Source organism: Manihot esculenta, chromosome 9 (assembly GCF_001659605.2).
Source record: "Manihot esculenta cultivar AM560-2 chromosome 9, M.esculenta_v8, whole genome shotgun sequence".
Classification (NCBI taxonomy): domain Eukaryota; kingdom Viridiplantae; phylum Streptophyta; class Magnoliopsida; order Malpighiales; family Euphorbiaceae; genus Manihot; species Manihot esculenta.
In genome coordinates, this window is record NC_035169.2 from 4,441,150 (window position 1) to 4,454,888 (window position 13,739).

Consider the following 13,739-nt stretch of genomic DNA (forward strand, 5'->3'; position numbering starts at 1 on the left):
ATGAATAAATGAACAAATGAATGAATCTGATAGCATACTCATGCATCATTAATGCCATGCGATGTTTCAGGATGTTTGCATTAGAAATTCACGAATATGTTGCATTGCATAATTTAATGTTGATGTGGATGGTTATTGGGTGATCCATAGTCCTCTAATGTTATGTTATGATGATATGTTATGGAAGACCAGCGAGGCCCATTCTACGCCCCTGGCATTATGTAAGAGAAAGACCAGCGAGGCCCATTCTACGCCCCTGGCACTTTGGAATGTTATGTTATGTATGTTATGTAAGAGAAAGACCAGCGAGGCCCATTCTACGCCCCTGGCACTTGGAGATGTGAGGACTAATGGTGACAATACCATCCTTTATGTGATTAAATGTGATGTGTTGCATTTCATGAAAGCATGTAAAGTAAAAGTTATGTTATTTAATGTTAATAATAAAATGAACAATAATATACCTAAAAAGTGTGGAATTAAAGCAAATGTTAATATAATAAAATGAAGAATAAAATACCTAAAAATGGAGGAATTAATATCATGTTTTTACTTTTTGCTCACTGGGCTTTTTAGCTCACCCCTCTCCCCTAACCCCAGTCTTGCAGGTACTGTGTAGATAGAGAAGTCAGAAGAGTAAGAGGAGGTTATGTAATAGCATAGCTGTGGACATGGTCTATTCATAATGTAAAAGTATGTTATGCAATGTAATGTAAGTTTTATAGTGTGCTTGACTAGAGTCTGTTGTAATCCCTTAAATACATGAGATAAATGTTTTATGATGTTTATGTAACCCAAGCCTGAGATATGTTATGTACCCCATTGGAGTATTTGTTGAGAACTCCAATGAGGGGTTTATGTTATGGTTATGCATGCACAGGCTAGGCTGGGTAAAGAAATGTTTGAATGAAAGAAAAGTTTTAATTTTTATGTATGTTTTGGTTCATGTATGGGATTGAACAGGTTCACAGGATGTATGTTTGGCTTGCTACGGGTTCCGGCGGCCTTAAGCCGACCTGAATCCTAGCGCCGGTAGCGGTCCGGTTTCCGGGTCGTTACAGAATGGTATCAGAGCCCTAGGTTCATATGGTCGGACCTAGAGTGTCGGGCTCATAGATGTGATAGAAATGTCAAGCACCATAGGAAATCATGTCCACTAGGATAGGATGTAGAGTCCTGTCTAGAATGCAAGTATGTATGCCATGAGATATGCTTTGAATATGATGTGTATATGATGTGGGTTCATGTGTTTCCACATGAACCATTTGATGCTAATGTTTTGTTATCTGTGCTGTTTTTCAGTAAACAGAATGCGAGGAACTCGTCGATCAGCTAGATTGACTAGAGTACCACCGGAGGATGAGGGCACGAGCGCCCGTCCTCCAGCATTGCCAAGGGCAATGTCAAGCAGGTCCAACAGGGACAGAACAGTGAGGGACCCTAGAAGGTCCTTGGATCTGGGTAGAAGCAGATCAGTAAGGGGTACAGTTCAGGAAAGGATGTCAGTTGATGAAGAAGTAGAGATGGATGTGGAGCAGAGGAGGGAGGGTAACCTTGGTGTAAACATGCCAGAAGAGGGCATGGGTGAGTCACAGGGAGGCACTCAGGCCTCGGGGTTTGTTCCACCACCCCAGTACCCACCTTTTTCACCATACCCCGGGTATTCGATGGGAAGTACATCGGATTACCCCAGTTTTAATCCTTACCCTTCTCACATGCCATATCCACCTTTCTACCCACAGTATCCACAGTACCCTATGTACCCACCTCCATCCTTCCATCCAGGCACGGCAAACCCTATCCCAGGGGATGTCGCACCACCACCACAAGTAGAACCCACAGTTCCAGAAACCCAAAGACCTCAACCTACCTCATCTGGAGGGAGCAAGGCCAAGATGACCGACTATATGAAGTTGGGTGCTCCCCAGTTTGATACAGGTGATGATCCGTTCGTATACCTGGAGAAGGTCAAAACAATTACAGATGAGATAGGGGCTGATGACAGCAGAGCCATTCAGATGGCTGGTTTCACCCTGAAATGCAAAAAGGCCCGTGAATGGTTCAAGGGCTATGTGAAACCGAGGGTGGACAATCTTTCATGGGAGGAGTTTGCGAATGAGTTCGCAGGATGGGCTTTCCCTGACAGTTCAAGGGAGCTGAAGATGATTGAGTTTGAACAGCTGAAGCAGACAGATGAAATGGGTGTCGATGAGTACACCGATAGATTCTTAGAGTTGTTGCCGTTTGCTGGGCAACATCTGGACACAGATTCGAAGAAGTCAAGGAGGTATATCATGAGGCTCCATTCCAGGTATTCCTCCTTGGTTCAGTCAGCTGATAGAGAAAGTTTCCATACCATTGTAGACATGGCCAGGAGAATGGAGGCTAGTGCAATCATCGAGGGGACTGTTAAACAGTCAGTGACACAGCCTTCAGGTTCTAAGACCCCAGGTGGGGGAAGGATAGACCCTTCATCCTTGAGTTCAGCTAGTAAGAAGTGGAGCAGTACCACTAAGAAACCAAAGAAGAGTAAGTTCTGGAGCAAGATCAAATCAGGTCTGGGACTAGGAAGTGGCTCAAGCTCTGGTGCTGATAATGCAGTGTGTGCACGGTGTGGTAAGCTACACAGAGGGGTATGCCGTTTTGGGACAACAGCCTGCTACAGGTGTGGGCAGGAGGGACACATGTCCATGGAGTGTCCTAGAGCAGTTCCTATGGCACGGCCCCAGCAGACTACTTCGGGTAGTGTGGCACAGCCAGCAGCTTCAGCCGCGACACAGGCCAGTGGCAGAGGCCGAGGGAGAGGGTCAGCCTCTTCTTCATCAGCTTACAGAGGGGAAGGTCCGTCAGCTCCAGCACGGATCTTCACTATGACCCAGCAGGAGGCAAACGCATCCAACACCGTGGTGTCAGGTAATATCATCATTGGTTGTTCAGATGCTTATGCCTTAATGGACCCGGGTGCATCCCATTCTTTTGTTTCTCCGAGAGCGGTCGAGAGGTTGGGTTTGATGGTCTCTGGGTTAGAGTGTCCCCTATGGGTCAGTGGACCCAAGTGTGACCCGTCAGTGGCAGAGTCAGTCTGCCAGTGCAGTCCAGTTTTCATAGAGGGAAGATGCCTATCCGCCGACCTAGTGGTTCTAGACTTGACAGATTTTGACGTCATTCTAGGGATGGATTGGCTATCTACCCATGGTGCTACCTTGGATTGCAGAGACAAGGTAGTTAAGTTCAGAGGTCAGGATGGGTCAGAGGTTGTCTTTAGAGGAGACAGGGGGAGTACACCTAGAGGTTTGATATCAGCCCTACAGGCTCGTAGGCTGCTCAGGAGGGGTTGTCAGGGTTATCTAGCTCATGTGAGAGAGCTAGACAGAGATGTCAGAGAGCCCGCCTCAGTGCCTGTGGTTAGAGAGTTCTTAGATGTTTTCCCAGACGAACTGCCAGGTTTACCGCCTCCTAGGGAGATAGAGTTCGAGATAGAATTGATGCCAGGAACCAGACCGATCTCTATCCCTCCCTACAGGATGGCGCCAGCAGAGCTGAAGGAGCTTAAAGAACAGTTGCAAGAGTTGGTAGACAAGGGCTTCATCCGACCGAGTACCTCACCCTGGGGTGCTCCAGTGTTGTTCGTGAAGAAGAAGGATGGATCCCTCAGACTTTGTATCGACTACAGACAGTTGAACAAGGTCACTACCAAGAACAAGTACCCGTTGCCTAGGATCGACGATCTATTCGACCAGCTAGCAGGAGCAGGTTGTTTTTCCAAGATAGATCTGAGATCTGGGTATCATCAGCTGAGGATCAGAGGTGAAGACGTGCCGAAGACAGCTTTCAGAACCAGATATGGGCACTATGAGTTCCTAGTGATGCCGTTCGGGTTAACAAACGCCCCTGCAGCATTCATGGATCTCATGAACAGAGTATTTAGCCAATACCTGGATCACTTCGTTATTGTCTTCATAGATGATATCTTAGTGTATTCCAGGAATGCAGAAGAGCATGCCCATCATCTGCGGTTGGTCTTGCAGACTTTGAGGGAACATGGCTTGTATGCCAAGTTCTCTAAATGTGAGTTCTGGCTGAGGAGCATTTCGTTCTTGGGGCATGTTGTGTCAGAAAATGGTATTGAGGTGGACCCCAAGAAGACAGAAACTGTGGCTAACTGGCCTAGACCCACTTCAGTGACAGAGATTAGAAGTTTCTTGGGTTTGGCTGGTTACTACAGGAGGTTCGTTCAGGACTTCTCAAAGATAGCAGCTCCTCTGACCAGGTTAACCAGGAAGAATCAGAAATTTCTGTGGACCGACCAGTGCGAAGAGAGTTTTGAAGAGCTTAAGAAGAGGTTGACTTCAGCACCAGTTTTAGCTCTGCCATCTAGTGATGAGGACTTTACAGTCTTTTGTGATGCGTCCCGTGTGGGACTGGGTTGTGTACTGATGCAGAATGAGAGGGTGATTGCTTATGCTTCTAGGCAGCTGAAGAAGCATGAGTTGAATTACCCCACACACGACCTGGAGATGGCAGCAGTAATCTTTGCACTCAAGATGTGGAGGCATTACCTCTATGGGGTAAAATGTGAGATCTTCACAGATCATAAGAGCCTGCAGCACATCCTGAGTCAAAGAGATCTGAATTTGAGACAGAGAAGATGGGTAGAACTGCTCAGTGACTACGATTGCAAAATCCAGTATCATCCGGGTAAGGCTAATGTTGTAGCTGATGCCTTAAGCCGGAAATCACTCGGCAGTCTATCCCACATCACAGCAGAACGAAGACCAGCAGTAAAGGAGTTCTACAAGCTCATCGAAGAAGGGCTACAGTTAGAATTGTCGGGTACAGGTGCCTTGTTGGCTCAGATGAAAGTGACACCCGTGTTCCTTGAGCAAGTTGCTCAGAAACAGCATGAGGACCCCGAGTTAGTGAAGATTGCCAGGACTGTTCAGTCAGGCAATGATAGTGAGTTCAGATTCGACAGTAAGGGGATTCTCCGCTATGGGAGTCGATTATGTGTACCTGACGACATAGGGCTAAAAGGAGACATTATGAGAGAGGCTCATAATGCAAGATACAGCATTCACCCCGGAGCCACCAAGATGTATCAAGATTTGAAGAAAGTTTATTGGTGGCCAGCAATGAAGAAAGAAGTGGCACAGTTCGTGTCAGCCTGCGAAGTGTGTCAGAGGGTGAAGCTAGAACATCAGAAGCCAGCTGGAATGCTTAACCCGCTACCTATTCCAGAATGGAAATGGGAAAACATAGCTATGGACTTCGTAGTAGGGTTACCAGCGGCGTCCAACAGAGTGGACTCCATATGGGTGATTGTGGACAGACTCACCAAATCTGCTCACTTCATTCCTGTCAGGAGTGGCTATTCTGTGGACAAGTTGGCGCAGGTGTATGTGGACGAGATCGTCAGGCTGCATGGGGTTCCCATTTCTATAGTGTCGGATAGAGGGCCCCAGTTCACCTCCAGGTTTTGGCGGAGTCTGCAGAATGCCATGGGTACTAGGTTGGATTTCAGTACTGCCTTCCACCCCCAGACTGATGGACAGTCAGAAAGAACCATCCAGACTATCGAGGATATGCTCAGAATGTGTGTGCTGGACTTTGGCGGTTCTTGGAGGCAGCATCTACCTTTGGTGGAGTTTGCCTACATTAACAGCCATCATGCTAGCATCGGGATGGCTCCATATGAAGCTTTGTTCGGAAGGAAGTGCAGATCACCTGTTTGCTGGGAGGAAGTTGGAGAAAAGGCCTTGGCAGGGCCTGAGCTAGTAGAGATTACCAGCAGGGTGGTACCCATAATCAGAGAAAGAATCAAGACTGCTGCAAGCAGACAGAAGAGTTATGCAGACATCCGCAGAAGGCAGTTAGAGTTTCAGGAGGGGGATCTGGTATTGCTTAAGGTGTCTCCAATGAAGGGAGTGGTTCGCTTCGGGAAGAAAGGTAAACTAGCCCCACGATACATCGGACCCTTTGAAATCTTGCAAAAGATTGGGAATGTGTCGTACAAGCTAGATTTACCTGCTTCAATGGCAAGAATCCATCCGGTTTTCCATGTTTCGATGTTGAGAAAGTTTGTGTCAGATCCGAGCAAGGTTCTTAGTGAGCCTGATGTGGAGGTCCAAGAGGATCTCACCTATGTTGAACAACCAGTACGGATCATTGACACGCAGATCAGAAAGTTAAGAAACAAGGAAATCCCGATGGTGAAAGTCCTGTGGAACCACCACAACTTGGAAGAATGCACTTGGGAGACACGGGAGTCTATGCTCCAGCAGTACCCTCAGCTCTTTTAAGGTTAGATCCCTATGTGCTGATGTGCTTAGTATGTATGTTATATGTTTGCCATGTTATGTGTTGTTTGGTGAACATTCGGGGACGAATGTTCTTAAGGGGGGAAGAATGTAATACCCGGCTAGACTCCGGTATCGGAATTCCTACCGTCCGGTGGAATCTCGGATGTCGGAAACCTCTAGAAGGGGTAAAACCATGTTTTATGAAATGTTTTTAATGTATTTTATGTCTTAAGCAAAAAGGAAATTGAGTTTTTGAATGAAAAAGACCAAAGGAGGCTTTGCCAGGTTCGGCCGCTGAAAGTGAGGTTCGGCCGCCGAACATGGTGGGGTTTTGGGAGCGCTTTAGGCCTCCGAAAGCCTTGTTTGAAAGACTCAAGGTTCGGCCGCCGAACCTCATGTTCGGCCGCCGAACATGCATGAGATGTGGGGGCACGTTAGGCCGCCGAAAGGTGACAGAACCTGCCCTATAAGAGACCCCGTGACCGAAACAGGCGAAGTTTTCTCTCCCATTTCGGCCGACGGTAAGCTTTAGCCCTCCTATGGTCATTTTAAGTGTTTTCCCTCAAATCCTTTAGATCTTAACAAGTTATATCTTGTTTTTGAAGAGTTTTAAAGTTTAAGCAAGTTTTGGAGCTTTGAGGTTCAAGAACTCGAATCTCCCCATCTTCGAGCTAGGATCGTTTCTCTCTCGATCTTCAAGAGGTAAGGGCTGATCTCTAGTTCTATATGTGTTTTAAGTAAGTTTTATGCAAGTTTTTGGGGTAGAAATGCATGAGTAGGCTTGATGGGTTTTTATGAAAAATCCATGGTTTTAATGTGTATTTATGTGCAATGTGGCTTGCTTGTGTGTTGTAGTTGGGGTTTAAGCTTGTTGGAGACCCCTAGGAGCTTGTATGCTTGAGTATGCTTGTTGTAGAATAGGTTTATGCATGATTGGTTGTGTAGGGGGTTGTTTTGGACAAAGAGAACCAAGTTTCTGCCCTTTGGCAGAAACCAGGTTCGGCAGCCGAAGGTACTTTCGGCCGCCGAACCAGCTTGGAAGGCAGCTTTAGGCTGCCGAAGCCTGCCCCCGAAAGTTTGAGTTTCGGCTCTGTCCGAGACTTTCGGCCGCCGAAGGTGCCGCCGAACATGCATGAGTTTCGTCTCTGTCTGGGAGTTTCGGCCGCCGAAGGTGCCGCCGAACCTGCCTGACTTTCGGCTCTGGAGGGACTTCCGGCCGCCGAAGGTGCCGCCGAAAGTGCCCTTCCCAGCCTTTTCTTGCATGTTTTCTAGAGATGTTTTGAGGTGTTTTTAGGAGGTTTTTGGGGGTATGTTTAGAGTTATGTTCTTATTGTTTGGTGCCTCATTTGAGTCCACCTGTGTAGGTTCGGACCCGAGGACCCGAGACCCCCGGTTGTGAGATAGTCTTTCAGAGTCCGTCGTTAAAGCTTCGGTCACCAGGTGAGTGGGATTATTCCCTAAGTTTTTAAGTAATGAATAAATGAACAAATGAATGAATCTGATAGCATACTCATGCATCATTAATGCCATGCGATGTTTCAGGATGTTTGCATTAGAAATTCACGAATATGTTGCATTGCATAATTTAATGTTGATGTGGATGGTTATTGGGTGATCCATAGTCCTCTAATGTTATGTTATGATGATATGTTATGGAAGACCAGCGAGGCCCATTCTACGCCCCTGGCATTATGTAAGAGAAAGACCAGCGAGGCCCATTCTACGCCCCTGGCACTTTGGAATGTTATGTTATGTATGTTATGTAAGAGAAAGACCAGCGAGGCCCATTCTACGCCCCTGGCACTTGGAGATGTGAGGACTAATGGTGACAATACCATCCTTTATGTGATTAAATGTGATGTGTTGCATTTCATGAAAGCATGTAAAGTAAAAGTTATGTTATTTAATGTTAATAATAAAATGAACAATAATATACCTAAAAAGTGTGGAATTAAAGCAAATGTTAATATAATAAAATGAAGAATAAAATACCTAAAAATGGAGGAATTAATATCATGTTTTTACTTTTTGCTCACTGGGCTTTTTAGCTCACCCCTCTCCCCTAACCCCAGTCTTGCAGGTACTGTGTAGATAGAGAAGTCAGAAGAGTAAGAGGAGGTTATGTAATAGCATAGCTGTGGACATGGTCTATTCATAATGTAAAAGTATGTTATGCAATGTAATGTAAGTTTTATAGTGTGCTTGACTAGAGTCTGTTGTAATCCCTTAAATACATGAGATAAATGTTTTATGATGTTTATGTAACCCAAGCCTGAGATATGTTATGTACCCCATTGGAGTATTTGTTGAGAACTCCAATGAGGGGTTTATGTTATGGTTATGCATGCACAGGCTAGGCTGGGTAAAGAAATGTTTGAATGAAAGAAAAGTTTTAATTTTTATGTATGTTTTGGTTCATGTATGGGATTGAACAGGTTCACAGGATGTATGTTTGGCTTGCTACGGGTTCCGGCGGCCTTAAGCCGACCTGAATCCTAGCGCCGGTAGCGGTCCGGTTTCCGGGTCGTTACATTGCACCAGTATTGTGATATCAGAATCTCTTCCTTTCTTCAAAAAGAATAGAGTCATTTGTTTTTGGGTGCCTGTAGTGTACGGCTAGCACTTTCATCAATCATCGGCACAAGCTAAGATGTGAAAATTATTCAAGCAGTGGATGGAATTGGTATTGACAGCTACTAATTATTTATCAGGAAAAGTTGAGAAAGGACTATGAAAATCACAAGTTTCAACAACCCAACCAGCATGCTTCATACTATTGCTCATTAGTACTATGGGACCAAAAATGGCCACAGATGGAAAAACTAGAAGTCCTTCCTCATCTTGAAGCTGAAGATCTTGCAAAGTTTACTCCCATGATGCTCTCAAGGGCATTTCTAGAGTGCTTTATAGCAGGTCTCTTTTAGTCTTGAATCTTGATTACTTTCTTGAAGTTCTATGATTACTATGATTCTTATCTTTGATTTATTTGTTGGATCTTATTTAATTTCAGGTAACATTGAATGCAATGAGGCAGAGTCCATAATTCAGTATGTTGAAGGTGTTTTCTTCAATGGTCCAAAACCCATATGCCAACCTTTATTCCCATCCCAGCATTTGACTAATAGGGTTGTCAAGCTTGAAAGGGGTATGAGTTATGTCTACCCTATCAAAGGCTTAAATCCAAGTAATGAGAACTCTGCTCTAATACATTATATCCAGGTGAGCACACACGTTAATCACTCTGGTAATACCGCCTTATGTTAAACCATTTTTTATATGGTTATTGTTCTAAATAAATTATATGAAGAGGTTATGAATTAGTCAGTGCTTTTTCATTGTCCCCAAAATTTACTTTTTGGGTAAATCAATTTAACATCCCTGAGTTATGTTAAAATTAACATATATGTCCCTCGATTTTTAAAACTCAACAGTTTTTAGATCTTGTTATTTGATTCCGTCAAATTGGAGGTCCTTCTGTCTAATTTTCTATTAATTATCATGTAAATTACTACAACACCCTTAGATATATAGTATTTTTGAATTCTTAGGTTATGTCAAAAGTTAACGTTTATGTCTCTGATTTCTCAAAAATAAATAGTTTAGTCCTTGTATTTTAACTTTATCAAACTGAAAAGCTACTATTTTCACGTGGGGACTAATCAGCCAAAATATAAGGACTAAGATGTTGAGTTTTAAAATAGAGTGGACATATGTAATAATTTTGACATAGATCAGGGATGTAAACTTTTTCTTCCTCTGCCTCTCCTTTTCCTTATCAATTAATTTGACATGGAAAGACAATTTTAAGTATCTTATTGAGGTCTTTTGTTGAATTGATGTTGCAGTCTTGATGGTTCTTTCGTTTCGTGCAATTATAATATCTTAATGTATTAACTAATATAGTTACTCAACTACATCATTTCCTAATTCATGTCTTGGCTAATTTTCTATGCTGAGTGGATCTTAAGCACAAAATATTTAGCAACTTAAGTCGGAGCCTAAACTTGAAATTGTCAAAACAAAAGTAGTAGAGTTTTAAGCAAAGAAGTGGAATATTTTTCGATGTCTTTTTTTTTTCTTTTCTGGTCATAGCCTACAATTACCGTATAATGATTTTTCTTTAGGTTTACTCTGCTTGAATTTGACAACGGACAGCAATTAAGAAAAGCGTAGAATGAAGCTGCTCGCTTCTGCTGAGTTTATTGTTTCTGAAATAATTTGTTCCTATGATCTGTATCTGGCCATTTGATTTGACTGAAAAAAAGATATCTTTTTGGTGGAGAGAATGATGTAGTTGCTGAATCCATATAATTGAATTATCTAGGTTCATCAAGATGAGTTTATGCTGAATGTGAAACTTCAGCTTTTTACTCTCATTGCAAAGCAAGCAACATTTCACCAGCTGAGAACAGTTGAACAACTTGGGTACATCACTTCCCTCACGCGGAGGTATGCAAAAATATATTTTCATTGAACATTTCTTTAAACTTCAAATACCTATAATGCAGTTGAATTTGTCAAACTGTGCAGGAACGATTGTGGTATTCATGGATTACAATTTGTCGTTCAATCTACCGTAAAGGTGTGCAAATTTCTTTTTTTTTTTTTTGTGTAAATTTTGTTCATAATCCAAATTGATCTTGGTGAAGTTGACAGGATCCCAGGAATATTGATTTGAGAGTCGAGGCATTCCTAAAGTCGTTTGAAAATAAAATGTATGAGATGACTGATGTGGAGTTCAAGGTGAGATAAGAGATTATAGTCTCATAACAGAGTACTAATTCTTTTTCTTATTTATTTCCTCTTCACCTTGGAGTACTTGATAACGCTATCTTAAGTCTGAACATAGCAAAAATTTATTAAAAGCTCCAATTATGACATAAAAATGAATATGCGTAGCCTAAACATGACACAATATAAACTAGTTTAAATATAAATTAATTAATTAGTTTGAGCTTACTAGAATATATTTTGATATAAATCCCAAATCATCACAATGGCAAAAACGTAAACGTGATTTTGAACCCACCTCTAAGCAATTTTAGTCAATAATATTCATATGGACCTAATACGAAGATAACTCTAAATCACCATGTCCTATGTTTTAGAGACTGTTGATTTAATAACATTACAACCTTTGTTTGTGAAGATTCTCATATTAGTACCCCAAATGGTTCTCGTGAAACATAGTGGCTTAAGTATTGATTCAAACAATCAGAAGAATTTTCATGTGGCTTGGAACTGAAGTGATTACTAGCTCATCAACAACACGCTTTAGCATGTTATGATCGTTGAATTATACCTTGCATATTGAGTTGAGTTTTGGTCATTAATTACATCAGCTTATGCTCCCTCTATCCCACAAAGATTAGTTCTATTTTCCCATGTTTTAATAAATTTTGCTTAATTTTTTCTAATATAATATTTATTCTTATTGCTCCATTAAAATTAAACAATGCATATTATTAAATCATTTTTGCAACTGTGATGTTTTTTCATTATATATTAAAAAAGAGGTATGTTAGTAAGCTTATAAATAAATTGTCATCTCAAAAAATGAAAGTTACCTATAATTGAAAACAGATGAAAAAAAAAAAAAAAGCATATCTTGCGGTGCTTAGGAAGTACCCAGTAACAGTGGCAGTAATAATTAATTGACATCATTATTATTTATTTGTTATATTAGCAATTTGTTTCGAGGCTTCTGACTGTCGAGTCAGCAAAGTTTAGATTTTGAAAGGATTGTCCATTGCCACCATTCATTGTTGAACAACTGATAAATGGCTGTGTTGCAGAGCAATGTTAAGACATTGATTGACATGAAACTTGAGAAGTACAAGAATTTATGGGAAGAATCTGGATTTTACTGGCATGAGATTGTTGTTGGAACCCTCAAGTTTGACCGCAAAGAATGTGAGGTATGACTATCGTAATTACTTTAACCATTCACTTTACCCTGGAATACCTGCATAAAATCTGGATACATGGGCATGACACAGTTTTTATATATTTTTATTTATTTATTCATTACTATTTCCTTTTCTTTTTTTTCCCGAATGTTCACATGGTATAGTACTTCCTTGATTCAAACTCTTACAAATCTTTGAAACTTTTATCTTTGTTTGGAATTAAAAATTTCGCAAGAATTCAATTCAATTGATTTCAACACTTTCTTTATTTGGGATTAAAAAAATTTAATTTTTTTAACTTAAAATATTTTTCATTTCAAAAGAAGTTGAAATCTTATGTGTTTTTCAAGAATTCATTTGAATTCTTTTCTTACAAAACAAATCATGCCCAACAAAGAGTTTGAAATTAGAGCCGAACAACTCCCAACCCATATACTATTAATCCCAAAATCCAAGAGCATAATGCAAGTTTGTGGTTATGAATGGCATTAGTACAGGTTGCAGCACTAGAGCAGCTTACTAAACAAGAATTTATTGATTTTTTCGACGATTATATAAGAGTGGGTGCATCACAGAAGAGGACATTGAGCATACGAGTTTATGGGAACCTACATTCGGTCGAGTACGCATCAGATATAAGTGAGCAAGCTCAGCCGAACAAGGTTCAGATAGAGGATCTTTTCAGTTTCAGAAGATCACAACCTCTCTACAGTTCCTTCAAAGGATGCTTTGGTCGTACTAAGTTGTAAGAATTGACCTTGCTTTATTTTTTTAAACCAAAAACTTGATGGATAAGCTTCTGTATTTTGAGTTATATGAATTTATGACATGCATATGCATATATGTATCAGGAAAACATTCATAAACTGGTGTGATTTTTTAACGAGTGGGATGATGATTTTTGCTTAGGACAATCATGAATCCCAATTCTGGATGTTATTGGGTTTGTAATAACTGCTTTTTTAATATAACTTTTGTGAGATTGTATTATTTATTTCTTTTTTCGGAATAATAAATTTTTGTTTGAATGTTCATCAATTTGCTAGATAAAGATACATGGCAAAATAAATTTAAGGCTAAAAGTTTATATTTTCCCTGAGCTATAATTAAAAAGTCAAACAAGACTATCACTAATTTGTGAGTGAGCTACGTGCTGCTCAATTTATTTGCTTTATATGAGTATAGCTTGGTGATATTTTTTATAAAAAAAAGAAAGAAATTTAATATTTTTGGCTCTCACTATATAATTTAAGGATAAATGTAGCTTTTTTGCCAAATATTGAAGGTTGGCTAGCCTAAGTTTTCTCTCTCTCTGCTTAAACACTAATAAAGGATTAAAATCTCAGCGAACCCCATAGGAGGGAAAAAAAAAAGTTTCCTGTATAAGAAATGATATTGTTCTAATATATATAAAATTAAACATTTTTAGGTATATACCATCCTATTATTTCTAGTTTATACTGAGTTGGTTCATAGCAAAATTTCGCTACTTCCTCTAAATTTTTTTTTTAAAAGATAAAAAATTTCATTA

General features: G+C 40.8%; 1 protein-coding gene across 2 annotated transcripts in view; it reads left to right on the forward strand.

Moving 5' to 3' along the window:
• The window catches only part of LOC110622746 (insulin-degrading enzyme-like 1, peroxisomal), a 31,897-nt gene extending 18,695 nt beyond the window's left edge, over nucleotides 1-13,202 (forward strand). Inside the window, exons 20-26 of one of the 2 annotated variants that reach the window (XR_006351995.1) lie at nucleotides 9,011-9,212; nucleotides 9,310-9,518; nucleotides 10,624-10,748; nucleotides 10,830-10,881; nucleotides 10,949-11,042; nucleotides 12,095-12,217; nucleotides 12,706-13,047. Coding sequence is in view for 1 of the 2 variants with exons in the window: in XM_021767357.2 (XP_021623049.1) it covers nucleotides 9,011-9,212; nucleotides 9,310-9,518; nucleotides 10,624-10,748; nucleotides 10,830-10,881; nucleotides 10,956-11,042; nucleotides 12,095-12,217; nucleotides 12,706-12,957 (1,050 nt within the window). In the remaining variant the exon portion in view is untranslated. Of the gene's footprint in view, nucleotides 1-9,010; nucleotides 9,213-9,309; nucleotides 9,519-10,623; nucleotides 10,749-10,829; nucleotides 10,882-10,948; nucleotides 11,043-12,094; nucleotides 12,218-12,705 lie in introns of both variants that reach the window. The other variant, XM_021767357.2, reaches the window with a different exon arrangement.
• Nucleotides 13,203-13,739: the final 537 nt, after the last annotated feature.